The sequence below is a fragment of the Eriocheir sinensis genome, chromosome 19, assembly GCF_024679095.1.
Source record: "Eriocheir sinensis breed Jianghai 21 chromosome 19, ASM2467909v1, whole genome shotgun sequence".
NCBI classification, from domain to species: domain Eukaryota; kingdom Metazoa; phylum Arthropoda; class Malacostraca; order Decapoda; family Varunidae; genus Eriocheir; species Eriocheir sinensis.
In genome coordinates, this window is record NC_066527.1 from 20,301,410 (window position 1) to 20,318,909 (window position 17,500).

At 41.0% G+C, this 17,500-nt stretch overlaps 2 protein-coding genes across 5 annotated transcripts in view; both read left to right on the top strand.

Moving 5' to 3' along the window:
• Nucleotides 1–6,673, top strand: part of LOC127000903 (heme-binding protein 2-like) — a 26,759-nt gene extending 20,086 nt beyond the window's left edge. For all 4 annotated transcript variants that reach the window (XM_050865020.1, XM_050865019.1, XM_050865021.1 and 1 more), the window contains exons 3-5: nt 571–700; nt 1,809–2,100; nt 4,741–6,673. In XM_050865020.1, the coding sequence (XP_050720977.1) occupies nt 571–700; nt 1,809–2,100; nt 4,741–5,215 (897 nt within the window). In that variant the 3' untranslated portion in view covers nt 5,216–6,673. The remainder of the gene's footprint in view (nt 1–570; nt 701–1,808; nt 2,101–4,740) is intronic.
• Nucleotides 6,674–15,723: 9,050 nt separating this feature from the next.
• LOC127001006 (golgin subfamily A member 6-like protein 22) overlaps nt 15,724–17,500 on the top strand; it is a 19,402-nt gene continuing 17,625 nt past the window's right edge. Inside the window, exons 1-2 of the mRNA XM_050865181.1 lie at nt 15,724–15,868; nt 16,997–17,500. The exon at nt 16,997–17,500 is cut by the window's right edge and continues 35 nt beyond it. Of these exons, the coding sequence (XP_050721138.1) occupies nt 17,499–17,500 (2 nt within the window). The 5' untranslated portion in view covers nt 15,724–15,868; nt 16,997–17,498. The remainder of the gene's footprint in view (nt 15,869–16,996) is intronic.

The window sequence follows — 17,500 nt, forward strand, 5'->3', positions numbered from 1 at the left end:
CTTCCTTCTCCTCCTCCTCCTCCTCCTCCTCCTCCTCCTCCTCCTTCTCTTTCTCCTCCTCCTTCTCTTTCTCCTCCTCCTTCTCTTTCTCCTCCTCCTCCTCCTCTTCCTCCACCATCTCCTCTTCCTCCTCCTCCTCCTCTTCCTCCACCACCTCCTCTCCCTCCTCCTCCTCCTCCTTTTATATACTAACTTCCTTCATCTTTCTTCTTTTGTTTCATTCTTTATCTCTTTTCCTCATCCACCACCTCTGCTTCCTCTTCTTCCTCCTCCTCCTCCTCCTCCTCCTCCTCCTCTCTCTCTCTCTCTCTCCTGTTCTTTTCCCTTTTCCTTCACCTTCCGTCTTTTCTTTCATTCATCCCCTCCTTTTCCTCTTCCACCAACTCCTCATCCTCCTCCTCCTCCACCCCCCCCCCCAAAAAAAAAAAACCATATCATCGCTCACTACAATGTCATCTCCTCCACAATCTCCTCCTCTTCCCATCATCGTGACGCTTCTGTTCCTTCTCCCCCATACCACGCACACACACACACACACACACACACACACACACACACACACACACACAGGGCTACGAGGAGCGAGTATACCCGTCAAGGCAATGGGCGTGCACCTCCATGTCTGGGCCCAGTCGCCACGAGTTGGTCACGCCGATGTTCAGGAGACTCTTCAGCTACATCTCCGGCAGGAACGAACCCAGTGAGTGTGTGGGAGAGGGATTCATTTATTTATTTATTTTTTATTATTATTATTTTTTTTAACGTTTAGTTCGTAGCGAAGGTAGGCTTTCTGGATGGGGCCTAAGGGCTATATTTTTAAACCTTCTTGTGCCCAATCTCACATATTTGACGAGGCTTTCATGAGAGTTTGAATAATTTCCTTGGGTAGTTTTATGACCCTGGTGGTAGACTGACCCTTCTTCTATACCATGAACCTACAAAAACACTCGTTAGAACCCGACTGATCTCCTCTTCGGCCTTTGGAAATTGTTGATGTGAGGAACAGGGTCGTCAAAGAATACCAACCTAGGGGTATATTTTTAAACATTCTTGTGCCCAATCTCACATATTTGACGAGGCTTTCATGAGAGTTTGGGTCATTTCCATGGGTAGTTTTATGACCCTGGTGGTAGACTGACTCTTCTTCTGTACCATGAACCTAAAAACACAGTCGTTAAAATTCGGTTGACCTCCTTTTTGGCATTTGGAAGTAGTTGATGTGGGAGGTGGGAGCGTTTAACAATGCCAGCCTAATGGTCGCCCCCAGCAAGTGTTTATAATGGCGCGATTTTGCTTCACTCATGTTTCCCCTCCACTTCATCCTCTTTACTCTTTAGTGTGTCGCCAGAGTCCGGGTTGGTGGGCGTCTTCCTTCTGACAGCATGTGGGTAGTTTAATTAAGCCACTCAGCGATTACTTGGAAACTGTCAGCTCGTAGCGGCGGGCGGGACCAGGGCCATACTCTTCAACATTTCGGTGTCCAAGCTCACATATTTGACACGGGTTTCGTTGGAGTTCGGGGCATTTCCAGGGGTAGTTTAATGACCCTAGTTGTAGTTTGACCCTTCCTCTATACCGTGAACCTTATAAAACACTCATGAGAACACAATTGATGTCCTTTTTGGGTTTTTGAAATAGTTGATGTTCGAGGCGGGAGCGTCTGAGAATACCGACCATAATAATAATAATAAATGATGCTACTGATTTTTATTTATGAATGATATTACTACTACTATTGCTGTTACTACTGGTGACGATGACAAAGGTAATAATGACGATGATGGACTAACACACGCCGCCCTCCACAGACATCAGGATAGACATGACCACGCCAGTCGTCACCTACGTCGAGCCACAAGACGACGAGGGGAGGAGGCGGCGGCGGAGGAGCAAGGGCGAGGAAGGAGGCGACTGTTGCGACGGAGACATCACCGAAAACCCCTTCCTCCGCACCCCCTCCACCTCCTCCACCTCCACCTCCTCGTGCCTCACCTACACAATGGCGTTCATGGTGCCGGCGTCCCACCAGGAGGCGCCACCGACCACTGCCGACAAGCGGATTTTCTTCGAGAGGAGGAAGAAGATGGCGGTCCTGGTCAGGTGAGGCGAGATGATGAGTCGTTACCTGAGTTAAGGGGGATGAGGGAGAGAAGGGGGGGAGGGGTGCCTTCTGTTGTTGAGGTTGTGGTATTGTATTCGTTATTGTAGTGGTAGTAGTGCTTGTAATATAAGTAGTAGTAGTAGTAGTAGTAGTTGACAAGGGGGTTGCTCTCTGTTGTTGAGGTTGTAGTATTGTATTCGTTGTTGTAGTGGTGGTAGTACTTGTAATATAAGTAGTAGTAGTAGTAGTTGACAAGGGGGTTGCTTTCTGTTGTTGATGTTATTAGTGTTGTTTTTATCAGTATAGTTGTTATTAGTGTTGTTGTTTTTCAGTATAGTTGTTAATAGTGTTGTTGTTTTTATCAGTATAGTTGTTATTTTCATTATTTTCCACTTATTTATATCCTCATCATTGGCAAGTGTGAAGGGGCCTTAATTGCTTGCTACTCCGTTCGTGAAAGAGTTAATTAAGTCACAGGAAGGAGGGAAGGCAGACGAATGTAGGCTGTTCCGGAGTCTACCAGTTAAATTATTATGGACGATAGCCTACCACAATACATATACACTATACCTTTCTTCTCTTAATTGCGGCATTCTAATCTTGCAGTAGTCAACTTAATCAACCAAAAAATTAATAAAGGCGAATGTAGGCTGGTCCGGAGTCTACCAGTTAAATTATTATGGACGATAGCCTACCACAATACATATACTCTATACCTTTCTTCTCTTAATTGCGGCATTCTAATCTTGCAGTAGTCAACTTAAGCAACCAAAAAAATGAAAATAAGGTAAATGTAGGCTGTTCCATGCATAGCCTACCGGTTAAATTATTATGTACGATAGCCTACCACAATACATATACACTACCTATCTTTTTTGCGGCATTCTAATCTTGCAATAGTCAACTTAATCAACCAAAAAATGAAAATAAGGTGAATGTAGGCTGTTCCAGAGTCTACCAGTTAAATTATTATGGACGATAGCCTACCACAATACATATACACTATACCTTTCTTCTCTTTTCCGGCATTCTAATCTTGCAATAGTCAACTTAATCAACCAAAAATTGAAAATAAGGTGAATGTAGGCTGTTCTAGAGTCTACCGGTTAAATTATTATGGACGATAGCCTACCACAATACATATACACTATACCTTTCTTCTCTTTTCCGGCATTCTAATCTTGCAATAGTCAACTTAAACAACCAAAAAATGAAAATAAGGCGAATGTAGGCTGGTCCGGAGTCTACAAGTTAAATTATTATGGACGATAGCCTACCACAATACATATACACTACCTATCTTTTTTGCGGCATTCTAATCTTGCAATAGTCAACTTAAACAACCAAAAAATGAAAATTAGGCGAATGTAGGCTGTTCCGGAGTCTACCGGTTAATTTATTATGGACGATAGCCTACAATACATAAACACTACCTTTTTTCTCTTAATTGCGGCATTCTAATCTTGCAATAGCCAACTTAACCAAAAAATGAAAATTAGGCGAATGTAGGCTGTTCTAGAGTCTACCAGTTAAATAATTATGAACCCTAACCAACTAAAGTACAGACTAGGCTATGCCACGAGAGGCTTTTCAGAGTGGTGAACTGAGATTAACTGAATCTTAATTTTTTTGTACACTTCCACTTCTTTCCTTTCCGTTCCTATACTGATCAACTTATCATCCCTTCCCTTATCTGATCTTGAACGTTTTTTCCTCTGTGTTCCAATCTTCTGAGTTTTCGAACTTTACTATTTGCCGTTTTCTAATCTTGAACGTTTTTTCCTTGTGTTACTTTCTTCTGAGCTTTCAAACTTTACTAATTGCCGTTTTCTAATCTTGAACGTTTTTCCCTTGTGTTCCAATCTTCTGAGCTTTCGAACTTTACTAATTGCCGTTTTCTAATCTTGAACGTTTTTCCTCTGTGTTCCAATCTTCTGAGCTTTCGAACTTTACTAATTGCCGTTTTCTAATCTTGAACGTTTTTCCTCTGTGTTCCAATCTCCTGAGCTTTCGAACTTTACTAATTGCCGTTTTCTAATCTTGAACGTTTTTCCCTTGCGTTCCTCTCTTCTGAGCTTTCGAACTTTACTAATTGCCGTTTTCTTTTACATTTTTCCTTCACACGTTCGTTTAGGTACTATATATTTTTTTATAGCAGATGAGTCCGTTCAAGGGCATAAAAAAAGGAAACAAATGTGAAAAAAAGCCTCCTACTCACTGCTCCTAAAAAGAGTGACCTTTATAATTGTACTCATAAGAATACGTAGGGCTCTGGGCGATATTCTTAGGACTATTAGACAATTTCCAGAGGCCGCAAAGGGAATCTATCGAGTTCCAATGAGAGTTTCTTCAAGTTCACGGTACGGAATAACGATCAAGCTGCCAGAAGGGTGATGAATCTACCCCTATTAGACTCTTAGACAATTTCCAGAGGCCGAAAAGGGGATCTATCGAGTTCCAATGAGAGTTTCTTCAAGTTCACGGTACGGAAGAACGATCAAGCTGCCAGATGGGTGATGAATCTACCCCTAGCTGGCAATGTCTCAAACTCCTACGAAAACCTTGCCAATTCCGTGACCTTGTGCGGCGAAATGTTTACAAATATGACCCAATGTATTAACCAACCCTCACTTTTTTAGGCGATTCGGGGGCTACTTAAACGACGAGGTGGTGAGGCGAGAACTAGCAGCGTTGAGAGAAGCCATCACCAACAACGGAGATGCGGAGAACGTCGACTTCCAGCGGTACTTCGTGGTAGGTTACGACCCGCCCTTCAAGCTTCTGGGACGCCGCAACGAGATCTGGGTGGTGAAGAGAGTGTGGGAACCCGAAGAGGAGGAGGTCTTGCAGATGGAAAAGGGATGTTGTGGAGAGGACTTCGTGTTAGTGGAGAGGGAGATGCAAGATGAGGAGCTGGTAGTGGTGAACGGCGTGGTGGAGGGGCAGGAGAATGGGCTAGAGGAGAATAAGGAGAATGCGGTGGGGAGAAGTGGAGGGACGATGGAGAATGTGGAGAATGTGGAGAAGGAGAACGCCGTGGTGGTGGAAGCTAATGGTGTGGTGGGGAAGGCGAATGGTGATGTGGTGTTTGTGGAGACCTTGGCAGATGAATAGTGATGGTGGTGTTGATGGTGATAAACTTGTGATATGGATGGAGTTCGTAAGAGAAAGAAAACAAAAGACTAACAGAGGAAAGGAAAATGAAAGTCGAGAAAGTTGATAAAAGGAAAAACTGATGATAAGAAGAAGAAGAATCATAAATCGAAATAATGATAAATGGAAATAGAAAGATGAATAAAAGGAAAATAATCAGAATAAACGAAATTGAAATGGACGTCGAAATGGTTGTTAAAAAATGTGATAAAAGAATAAGCGTAAAAGAAAAGAAGGATAATGAAGAAATAATGGAGAAATGAAGCAAATAATTATGAAGAAATAAAAAATAAAAAAAATCAGATTAGCGAAGGAAAGGGAAATGGAAGGCGAAAAAGTTGTTTAAAAGAAAACTGCGATAAGAAGAAGAAGCGTAGAAGCAACAGCGCAAAAGGAAAGGAGAAAGCGATAAAGAAGAAATAAAAAGATGAATAAATGAAGAAAAATAATTATAAAAGAAAGAAAACAATGATGGAAAACGAAAGAAAATAATTATAAAAGAAAGAAAACAATGATGGAAATGGAAAGATGGATTAATGAAGAAAAATAATTATAAAAAGAAAGAAAACAATGATGGATAAGTGAAGAAAAACAATTACAAAGAAAGAAAACAAAAGACTAATAGAAAACAACGATGGATAAAAAAGCAAATATCAGAGAAAGAAAATAGATGATAGAAAAAAAGAACGATGAAAATATGAATACAAAAAGTTAATAATGAATGGAAATAAAAAAGGAAAGAAATGACGTGTGATTTTATTCTTTTTCTTTTACTGTTTTCTTTATTTTCTTTACATTTTACTGAAGTGACGAGATGTTTAAAAAGACAGGTGGTAGTTATATTTTTAAGTGATTTTAGACAGTTTTAAGACAGTGGTATTAAGGAGGGTTAAAGAGATATGAAAAAGTAGATCTGAGAGTTAGCAATATATATATTTTTTTCTTTTAAATGGTTGAAGTAAATGAAACTGATATAAAAAGATTGAGAAAGGTATAAAAAAACATGTATAGTGCTTGTCAGGACCATCACATATCACTATTATTATTATTATTATTATTATTATTATTATTATTATTATTATTATTATTTTAGGGCACTGCAGCACGCATTGTCGTTTTCTGTTTAGTGTCGCTCAATACGTTTTCTTTCATCAATGCTTGACTATCATATTTTAATTCTATGTTCCTTATTTTAATTTAGATTGATAATGTGTTTAGGCCTAAGAAATATTCGTTTGTGTTGATAGAAAAAATGTAACGTTGGATTTTAGCGCTTGCATCATAATTATATATAGAATTGTTACTTTTTGTGGATATATATTCGTATGAGAGAGAGAGAGAGAGAGAGAGAGAGAGAGAGAGAGAGAGAGAGAGAGAGAGAGAGAGAGAGAGAGAGAGAGAGAGAGAAAGCAAAAACAAGCACATAATGAAACACGTCAAACCATATCACTTTAGTGTGTGTGTGTGTGTGTGTTTGTGTGTTGCAATGACATGACACGATCTCCTCTTCACTAATATAATCTCGCGTGGTTAGAACAAACAGGAAGTTTTATCAGTTACTACAAGAGTCTTTTTGCGTGGTATCGGTTTTACCTTTTATTTTCACTGTGGAATCTCATCGAATCTTAAAAACTATAGAGAGCGGTAAGGAATTAGTTTTTTTCCATCTACAGGTACAAGAATATCATCGAATCTTTAAATAATATATACAGAGAAGCGTAAGGAATGGGTTATTTTTTCTGTAACTGCAAGAATATCGTCCAATCTTCAGATTATGGAAAGAAAGAATCGTTTATTTTTTTTCTATAAGTGCAAGAATCTCGTGGAAATCTTCAAACTATATTGAGAGGAAAGTTGAGTGAGTTTGTTTTCTGTACAACAGCAAGAATTTCGTCCTATCTTCAGACTATGGATAAAAAGAACAGTTGGGATTTCTTTTTTTATCCATAATTGCTTGAATCTCATGGAATCTTCATAACTTTATAGAGATCAGTTAAGAAAATGTTTTTTCTTTATAACCAAAAATTTCGTCCAATATTCAGACTATAGAAAGCAAAATCAGTTAGAAATGAGTCTATAACCAGGGTGGAGCATTCGTGTTCGAATTAATATTGATAGAAATCAAAGTATTCTCATTCATATTCAAATACAAGGAAAAAATATTCGTATTCTGCGAATTATCTCACGAATACTTCAAAATTTACTATCAGAAATAACTGCCGTTGTTCTTCACAAGTTGTAAGGTGTGACACCTCTCTATTGAACACTGGCACCAGTCATTAGTCATTGTTCATGAGCTCAATTTACTGTTGCATAACTTCAGAACACTGCTGTACCCAATTAACCCACGTCAAGAAGGTATTTTTCAATGAAAAGTTTTCATGAATGTATTCGAACGAAAACAATTTCAGTGTACACGTATTCGTTGTATTTCAAGTATTCGGATTCGAGTACACAACTCTTGTATTCTCTCCATCCCCGTCTGTAACTATTGGAACCTTATCATATCTTCAAAACTATATAGAAAGAAAGAACAAGTAGGGATGTATCTGTAGCTACAAGAATTCGCTTTTAATTCTACGTCACTTTAGCTCAACAAACCCACTGAATCTTAATACAGTTTGAGGCTCGTTAAGATATGAGGCTATCTTTATTTTTTTCTGATACTGCGCCATTAGTTCTAGGGAAAGATTTGCCTTACTAATCTAACCTAGCCAATAGTTGATGAGGCTAGCATATAGTCCTTCCATGGATAGGCCTTAAAAGGTTTTATAAGCTCAATAACATTTTTTTATGAGAATGCTATGGGTTGAGGGTGATATCGGCCCGTATTCTTAGACGCTTTCGGCTCTCACAAAAATTTCCAAAGGCCATACAGTCGGGTTTTCATAGGTGTTTTTTTCACGTTGATGGTGCAAACTATCACTAGGCTCACAAAACTACCCATGGAAACACTGACACAGCCTCCAGGAAAGCCTTATCGAATGTGGGCAACGTTGCCAGATTGTCGTACTCAGCCTCCTCTGTTTGCCGATTTCCGACCTAACTCCTCCACCCCCAAAACTGGCTTCATATTAAACCATCGATAAAATGGTTAATTATTGGTGTTTCTTGGCAACATTTACGGGCCAGAAAATTGTAAATGCGCGGCTCTGAGTACGATAATCTGGCAACGGTGAGGGTGGGTGTGTGAGCCGAGAAATGTTGAGAATGCGAACCTTTATAACAAGCTAGCGGAATGAATATTGAGGCTAGCTTGTGCATTCCTTCCAGTGTTAGCTTTATGTAAGATTAGATATAGTTAGGTTAGATTGTTAGTGTAGTTAGGTCAGGTTATATAAAGTTAGATATAGTTAGGCTAGGTTGTTTGTTAGTGACGTAGTTAGGTCAGGTTATATAAGGTTAGATGTAGTTAGGTTATTTGTTAGTGTAGTTAGGTCAGGTTATATAAAGTTAGATATAGTTAGGCTAGGTTATTTGTTAGTGACGTAGTTAGGTCAAGTTATATAAGGTTAAATAGTTAGGATAGGTTGTTTGTTAGTGTAGTTAGGTCAGGTTATATAACGTTAGATATTTAAAGTGCTACAGGCTTGATAATCTATGTTTCAAGTCGCTGTGAGAATGGGTATTGCTTTAAACGCTTTCGTAACCCGTACTAACTCGGTAAAGGAATCAGGTCAGCTTGTATATTCCTTCCAATGTTAGGCTTTTATTTATAAGCTCGATATTCTGTTCTTTTTTAATGTTTTTTTGGTCACTGTGAGAATGGGTATTGCTTTAAACGCTTTCGTAACCCGTACTAACTCGGTACAGGAATCAGGTCAGCTTGTATATTCAATGTTAAGCTTTAATTTATAAGCTCGATATTCTGTTTTTTTAGTCACTGTGAGAATGGGTATTGCTTTAAACGCTTTCGTAACCCGTACTAACTCGGTATAGGAAACAGGCTAGCAAAAATATAGGCCTACCAATGTTGAAGCCATTTTGCATACGTGGTAGTAGTAAATATTCTTAAGTCATGTGGCTAGTTTGTCTTTTTAATTCCAGTTTTGAGACTTGAGTTAGTTTAAAAGTGTTGGATTTTCAGAGTCGACATATTACTCACTCGTAAAAAGTTATAGAAAAAGAAAATCAGCAAAACCAACTCGTGTATTATGAAGCTCGCCTTGAAAATTGGGTTAAAATAGACGAAGCAGCCACACCATTGCATTGTCAATAAAGACTTAATCGGTGGGTTGTCGTGGCCCAGAGTCGGCACAGTGTGAAGGGGGCAATTATTATCATTATGCAACGTTATAAAGGTCAGGCGAAAGTCTTAAAAGTCAGAAGAGCTCGTAGGCCGGTATTACAAGAAACTTTCGCTTCTCACGTCACCTATTTCTTACGGCCAAAGAGGGCATCAATCTTGTTCTAATGAGCGTTTCTTTAGGTTCACGGTACAGAAGAAGGGTCAGACTACCACCAGGGTCATAAAACTACAACTGGAAATGCCCCAAACTCCTAGGAAAGCCTTATCAAATAGATGAACTTGGGCGCCGAAATGTTTTAAAATACGGCTCTTAAGTTTTTCGGCCCCGATACCCCAAAGTTCAGCTCCATGTTAACCTGATCCCCCCCTCTACAATATTAGCCTACTACTCCCAACTTTTAACTTTCCTGTAAAAAAGAGAAAACGGTACGGCTATAATCAAACAGCTGAATTCAATGGACTTTATATACATGTTTTTTTTTTTTTTTATCTAATATTTTCCAGGATGCCTTTTTGGATACCCCCCCAAGCACCGGTTTTCGATAGCCCGTGGGGGTGTTGAGGCACTACTTAGGAACACCTGGTGGCCGAGGCGAAACATCCAATCAACGGTGCCAGATTGTCGCTCTCAGACTGTTATTTTTACCAACTTCCGACCCCAAAACTGTCTCCTGGGTCACAATAGACTGTTATATTTACCAACTTCCGACCCCAAAACTGTCTCCTGGGTCACAATAGACTGTTATTTTTACCAACTTCCGACCCCAAAACTGTCTCCTGGGCCACAATAGACTGTTATTTTTACCAACTTCCGACCCCAAAACTGTCTCCTGGGCCACAATAGACTGTTATTTTTACCAACTTCCGACCCCAAAACTGTCTCCTGGGCCACAATAACTAGATACATTTATATTTATCGTTAAAACAGTTAATCCTGATGTTTCTTGGTAACAGTTAGGCGTCAGAAACAGGTAAATACTATGCTCTGAGCACGACAATCTGGCAACGGTGCTCCCAATATTGTGACCACCTTCATGGCTCAGAACCGCTATATCCTACGTAGCCATGTTTAGTTCCTTTTTTATTCTAATAGCTTTTAATATTTGAGCTTAGTTCCCTTAGATGAGCTTATATATATTTAGCTTAGCCCGCGCTGCTGTATAAAGTTGTTTACAGAGGCTAACAAGCTTATAGAAAAAAAAGTTATTTATTTCGTAACCCACAAAAAAAATGTTAACTAAGTACAGGGATCATTTGAGGCTATTTAGTTTGATAATGAAGAAAAACTAGTTAAAGAAAACAGTGATCATACAAATAAACGAATGCAAAAGACCCATAAAAATGAAAGGAAAATAAATATAAAAAGCAAGCATTGATCATGTGTATTAAAGACTACAACACGCCCATAAGAATAAAAGATAAATACGTAAAAGTGAAAATAAACATTGATCACACGTAAACAAGGCTGCAATAGGCCCATTTTGTGCCATATTGATAGGGCTAGGCTAATATACTATTGTGATATGGAGGTGTTATTAAAAGGTGGGTAACCAGAACCATAGAACAGGAGAAATTGGCTAACTTCATCACAAACTAGAAAAGTATCGAAAGCACAAAAAAGAAAAAAAATTGTAGGTATCGGAATCAATTTGAATTTCGCGCGGCTCCCTTGGTAACATGGCGCCCGTGATGGTGGCCAAACTCCCTTATTCTATGGCTCTGGGTAATTCTATGGTAAGGGACAGGGCTGGGTGAATGGCCTTGTCGGTTTTAAATTGGCCCATATTCTCAGACACTTCGGCTCACAACTATTTCCAAAGGCTTCAAAGGATTAGTCAGGTTCTCGGTGTTTTTCAGGTTCACGGTGCAAAAGCCTTGTCAAACTATCCCTACCCTCCCTATCATCAAACTACCCCTCATGGAAATACCCACAACCTCACCGAAAGCCTGATCAAATGTGGATGTCAAACTATCCCTAGGCTCATCATGTGGGTGTCAAACTATCCCTAGGCTCATCATGTGGGTGTCAAACTATCCCTAGGCTCATCATGTGGGTGTCAAACTATCCCAAGGCTCATCAAACTACCCCTCATGGAAATACTGACAATCTCTACGAAAGTCTTAAGTGTTTGTGTGTGAGCCTCGAAGTGTTTGAGGATACGGGTTTTAATAATGCAATCGTCCAAGCTTTTATAATGTTAGGCCGCGTTGATTCGTTGTGAATGTTGAGATTGTCGAAACACGAGAGTATACACACACATATATATATTTTTGTCCTCACACTTTCATTAATGTACTTCCATTTCTTCATGACTCAATAAACGACTTGAAAAATAAATAACTAGACTAATATGAAAACAACCTTCCTCATGTAATATAACTTGTAATAACTGAGACTGTCGAAACTCTATGGACGAAGTGATTTTCTTTTGTTTACAGTGAGGGAAGCAGATTAAGAGCAGGTATGGGCATTGTATTACTGTGTGGTATATATTTAGAGACAGGAAATTAAAGAAAAGGAGGAAAGGAAGGAGGGGAGGAAGAAGAAAGGAAGAGATGAAGTAAAGAAGGAGACGGAGAAGGATTTGGAGCAGACGGGTATATTTAATGGCCAGAGGTGGAGCTGAGGCCAGTGGTTGCAATGGACAAACGTTTACTATATTGAGGGGAACAAGTAAAGGCCAGTGGTTGCAATGGACAAACGTTTACTATATTGAGGGGAAACGAGTAAAGCTAAGAGACAGTGGTTGGTTGCTCTGGATAAAAGGTCAGGTTAGGGTATTGTATTACTGTATGGTATTTATTAAGGGCAGACGGGTATATTTAATGGCCAAAGGTGGAGCTGAGGCCAGTGGTTGCAATGGACAAACGTTTACTATATTGAGGGGAACAAGTAAAGCTAAGAGACGGTGATTGGTTGCTCTGGATAAAAGGTCAGGTTAGGGCATACGCTATAGCTGCGCGTGACCTCGGTGCTCATCTCCGGCACATTGAGCTTGTGGTGGGAAATAATAACCCATTACTACAGGACAGGACAGGCAGAGGAGGCAGTGCAAGGGCATAAAAAAAAAGGAAACAATGATGAAAAAAAAGCCCGCTACTTACTGCTCCTAAATAGAGTAGAGTTATCTCAGTTTACCTTCCCCAGGTTTCCCCAGGTACCCATTTATCGACCAGCCGACAGCCCGAGCAGGGATTCGAACCCAGCCCCGCAAATTCGTAGCCAGGCACACTAACTAAGCATTGCACCACAGAAGCCATGCCCCAATACCCATCATTGATCTGTACTTGGAATATGCCCCAGTAACCTAGTGCACCTCTCCACCACTGAGCTGTGCCCCTCCAGGCGTACCCCTTACTGGTACAATTTAGCTTCGGAAGGGTATCAATTTTAAGTGTCCGCATGTTTGAGTGTCCCATAACGAGCTGGGCGAAGGGGAATGAAGTGAGTAATGAAGGAAAGTTGGGGCATCGCGTCAGTGCTCATCTCTGTCGCATTAGCCCTTGAGTCTGTGGTGGATAGAGGAAAAGGAAGGAAGGGAAATCAACTGTTCGAGCAAGGATAGTCAGTAGCTACCGATCAGCACTCAACCATATGGAAGGACAGAGCGGACGGCGGCTGGACGGTGAGTGCTATATTCCTTTTTCCACTCTTTCCCTTGATGTCATACAGGTTTATGGCTTATTGGTGATTCTGATTGATGTGTGGTTACTGTGACACTGATGGCCGGTGTCTGTGGTGAGTTACTGAGAGGGAAAAGAAGGAATGAAAGAGGTTTTGAAATCTTGTTGAATCTTGTGGTTCTTTAAGGGCATTGAGGAAAGAGATTTGAGTGTGTGTGGAGGCGTGTTTTTTTTTTTTTTTACAGCAAAGGACGTACAGAAAAAAAAAAGCCCGCTACTCACTGCTCCTGAATAGAGGTCAAAGGAGTGTCCAAAAAGAGAGGTCAGTTTCGGGAGGAGAGGTGTCCTGATACCCTCCTCTTGAAAGAGTTCAAATAAGTTAGGAATTGGCATCTTTAAATTGTGATCTCATATTGTATTCCTTCTTCATACTGCAGTGCCTGGTCTAGTTATGCAATGTTTCTAGTATTGTTTGGTATAGTCAAGTAAAGGTTGGTGTTTATATTACATGGTTAAGGAAATGGTGACACGAGAGAAGTAGCTTCGTAGTAATGAAATCATCTCAAAACTAGCAATGTGATGTAGATTGGGACACGAGAGAAGTAGGCTAGTAGTTATGAAATCATCTCAAAACTAGCAATGTGATGTAGATTGGGACACGAGAGAAGTAGGCTAGTAGTTATTAAATCATCTCAAAACTAGCAATGTGATGCTCCTGGTACAAAAAGTTAGTATCTATAAATGGTAGATAAGCAATACGAAAATAGAGGAATGAAAGACATGTTCGTAATAATGATAATAATGAAAATAATGTGAAATTCAAGCATAGACTAAAATAAGTAAGAGAAAGTTGCATATTGGTGAAAATGAACGCTGAAGATGAGTTATAAGAGTAATATGTCAATTTATATGCGCAGATTTCACGTTAATAATCACTTCGTAATTTATTTGAGGCAGAATCAATCAGAGAGAGAGAGAGAGAGAGAGAGAGAGAGAGAGAGAGAGAGAGAGAGAGAGAAAGGGGGGGTAGAGGAAAGCATCATTATAGAGGAAGAGAAATTATAGAATGCCGTACTTTTATGATTTTACACACACACACACACACACACACACACGAATCTCTCCCCTCCCAAAACCTTACTCAAACTTATTCACACTTAATCGCTTTTCCTACATAACCTCACACGCACGCACTCACGCACTCACTCACGCACTCAACCCGACCCATGCACTCTATAAACTCACTCACTCACGCACGCACTTTATTTCCCCTCCCGCCCACGCATCCACATTCACTCACTCACTCACTCATACTCATCACACTTCCTCACGCACGCACTCACTCACTCACGCACTTATATCCCCCTCCCTCCTAGCCTCTCCCAGCCTATCACTTATTCACGCAAACACACACATAACGCACTCACTTACTCATCCACGCACACTCAACCACTCATCCACAACGCACTCACTCACGCACTTACTCACACACTCACACACTCACCCACACACACACGCACTCATCCACAACGCACTCACTCACGCACTTACTCTCACACACTCACCCACGCACCCACACACATACGCACTCACCCACTCATCCACAACGCACTCACTCACGCACTTACTCTTACACCCACACCCACGCACCCACACACACGCACTCACCCACTCATCCACAACGCACTCACTCACGCACTTACTCTTACACCCACACCCACGCACCCACACACACGCACGCACGCACTCATCCACAACGCACTTTCTCACGCACATCCTTCCTCTCCAATGCTCTCAAACCCAACAACCTTTCTCTCCTCTCTTTCTCTCCTCCTCTCACGCGCTTCCCTCCCCTTCCCTCCCCACCCCATACCCCTTTCATCAAGCACACACCCTCCCCCTTTCCCTCTCCCTCCTCCTCCTCCCCCCCCCTCTACCTGTGCTTCTCAACACAACTGCTAACCTCATTATGTTACGACGTAGAAGCTAGAGAGAGAGAGAGAGAGAGAGAGAGAGAGAGAGAGAGAGAGAGAGAGAGAGAGAGAGAGAGAGTTATGAAAATGTTGAAGAAATGCTTTTTAAGGGAAGTGGTGATGGTGGTGGTGTTGGGGAGTGGGGGGATGGTGGTGGTGGTGAAGGTGATGGTGGTGGTGGTGATGTCAACTTGATGGTGATGGTGGTGATGAGGATGGTGGTGCTTATGAAGATCCATGGTGGTGATGGTGGTGGTGGTGGTGGTGGCGGTAAGACAACAACAACAATAACAACAACATACAAAGACAATATTACCAAGGTCGCTGTTTTTCCCCCGCCGCGGACTTTTTGGGCTATTTCCGTCGCTGGTCCGCGGGAAATGCCTGTCACACTATAAGATCGTTCGGCGTCTACGGAACAGGCACAACTTCCTTTAATATTGCAAATCATATACCGTAATACTTTAAAATCATTCAACGGGTTCTTTTTTGTTGTTGTTGTTGCTGTTGGGTCTTGTGTTGGGCTACTTTTTGGGTTGTGGAAGTCCGCGGGAAACTCCAACAAATGCACTGGATGGATTGGCAGCTCTGGCGCTCACCTCAGTATGCGATTGGACGTTGGAAAGGGAGGTAGTGTCGCATCTTCTTCCGCCTTCCGTCACTCGTTCCCTAGTCTTCCCTATGGTACTTACGACCTGATATGACCTGACCCTTGACCTTAACATCACGCAACGAAGGGTAGTAATTGGTTAGCTGTTTGTGAGAAAGGTAAAGAACTCCTGCAGTTGTGTCAGTGTTTCTTTATAAAGTTTCGAGTCTGTGAAGCTTCGAAATGCAAGGGAAGTGAATAAGAAGTGACGGTGTTGGTGTTTGTTCGCCTGTTTAAACGTTTGTGGCGAAGGTGGAATTTTAGGTTGGTAGTGTCAGACTCCAACTATTCCCAAAGGCCTAAAAGGAGGTTAATCAAGTTCTAACGAGTGTTCTTTTAGGTTCACGGTACAGAAGAAGGCTCAGACTACCACCAGGGTCATAAAAGTACCCTTGGAAATGCCCTAAACTCCCACGAAAGACTAGTAAATTACGTGTTCTTTGGGCACAGAAATGTTTGACTACCTCCAGGGTCATAAAAGTACCCCCGGAAATGCCCTAAACTCCCACGAAAGACTAGTAAATTACGTGTTCTTGGGTACAGAAATGTTTGACTACCTCCAGGGTCATAAAAGTACCCTTGGAAATGCCCTAAACTCCCACGAAAGACTAGTAAATTACGTGTTCTTGGGCACAGAGATGTTTGACTACCTCCAGGGTCATAAAAGTACCCCCGGAAATGCCCTAAACTCCCACGAAAGACTAGTACCTAAATTATGTGTTCTTGGGTACAGAAATGTTTGACTACCTCCAGGGTCATAAAAGTACCCCTGGAAATGCCCTAAACTCCCACGAAAGACTTGTAAATTACGTGTTCTTGGGCACAGAAATGTTTAAAAATATGGCCCTAGGATGAACTAAAGGGGGAATGACTGGCACACTTAGGAGGATGAATGGACAGTCTTACAAGTGTTGACTATTCTCGTGAGGCTAATCTAGTTTTATTATAATGTCTGTTGTCTTTATAAAGGATACGCCAGATGTCTTTGAGCCGTGATAAAGACGAGAAGAGAAAGTGCGAAGGGAGGATGAATGGACAGTCTTACAAGTGTTGACCATTCTCGTGAGGCTAATCTAGTATTATTATTATGTCTGTTGTCTTTATAAAGGAAACGCCTGATGTCTTTGAGCCGTGACAAAGACGAGATGAGACAGTGCGAAGGGAGGATGAATGGACAGTCTTACAAGTGTTGACCATTCTCGTGAGGCTAATCTAGTTTTATCATTATATCTCCTGTCTTCATAAAGGAAACGCCAGATGTCTTTGAGCCGTGACAAAGACAAGAGACATTGCAAAGAGAAACGAACGATTGGTTAAAGAAAGACTCCATGACATAACTTACTTTCCTGAACATTAAAACAAAGAACAAATCACCGAACTTTCGCATAGAAACGGATGCGACACAGACTTGTAAAGATAACAATAGAAAGGAAGGAAGGAAGGAAACAATGATTTAAAATGAGAAAAGGAAAACAAAAATAACCATGACAAACTCCCTAGCTACATGAAGTGCAGAAAAAAGAACAAAACTTTAATAAAAAACTGATATGACACAGACGAAGGAAAGGAACCAAAATGCACTCAACACCTTCCCAGTTTCAATCCGTTTCGCTCGCGGTGAAGAAGAACGAGAGATGAACGTGTTACTATTAAGGACGGAAGACGAGATGTAAAGGAAAGGAAGAGGAAACATTAGTACAAGAAGAACAGACGAAGGAAGACCAAGAAGAGAGAGAAAGGGAAGGCAAGAT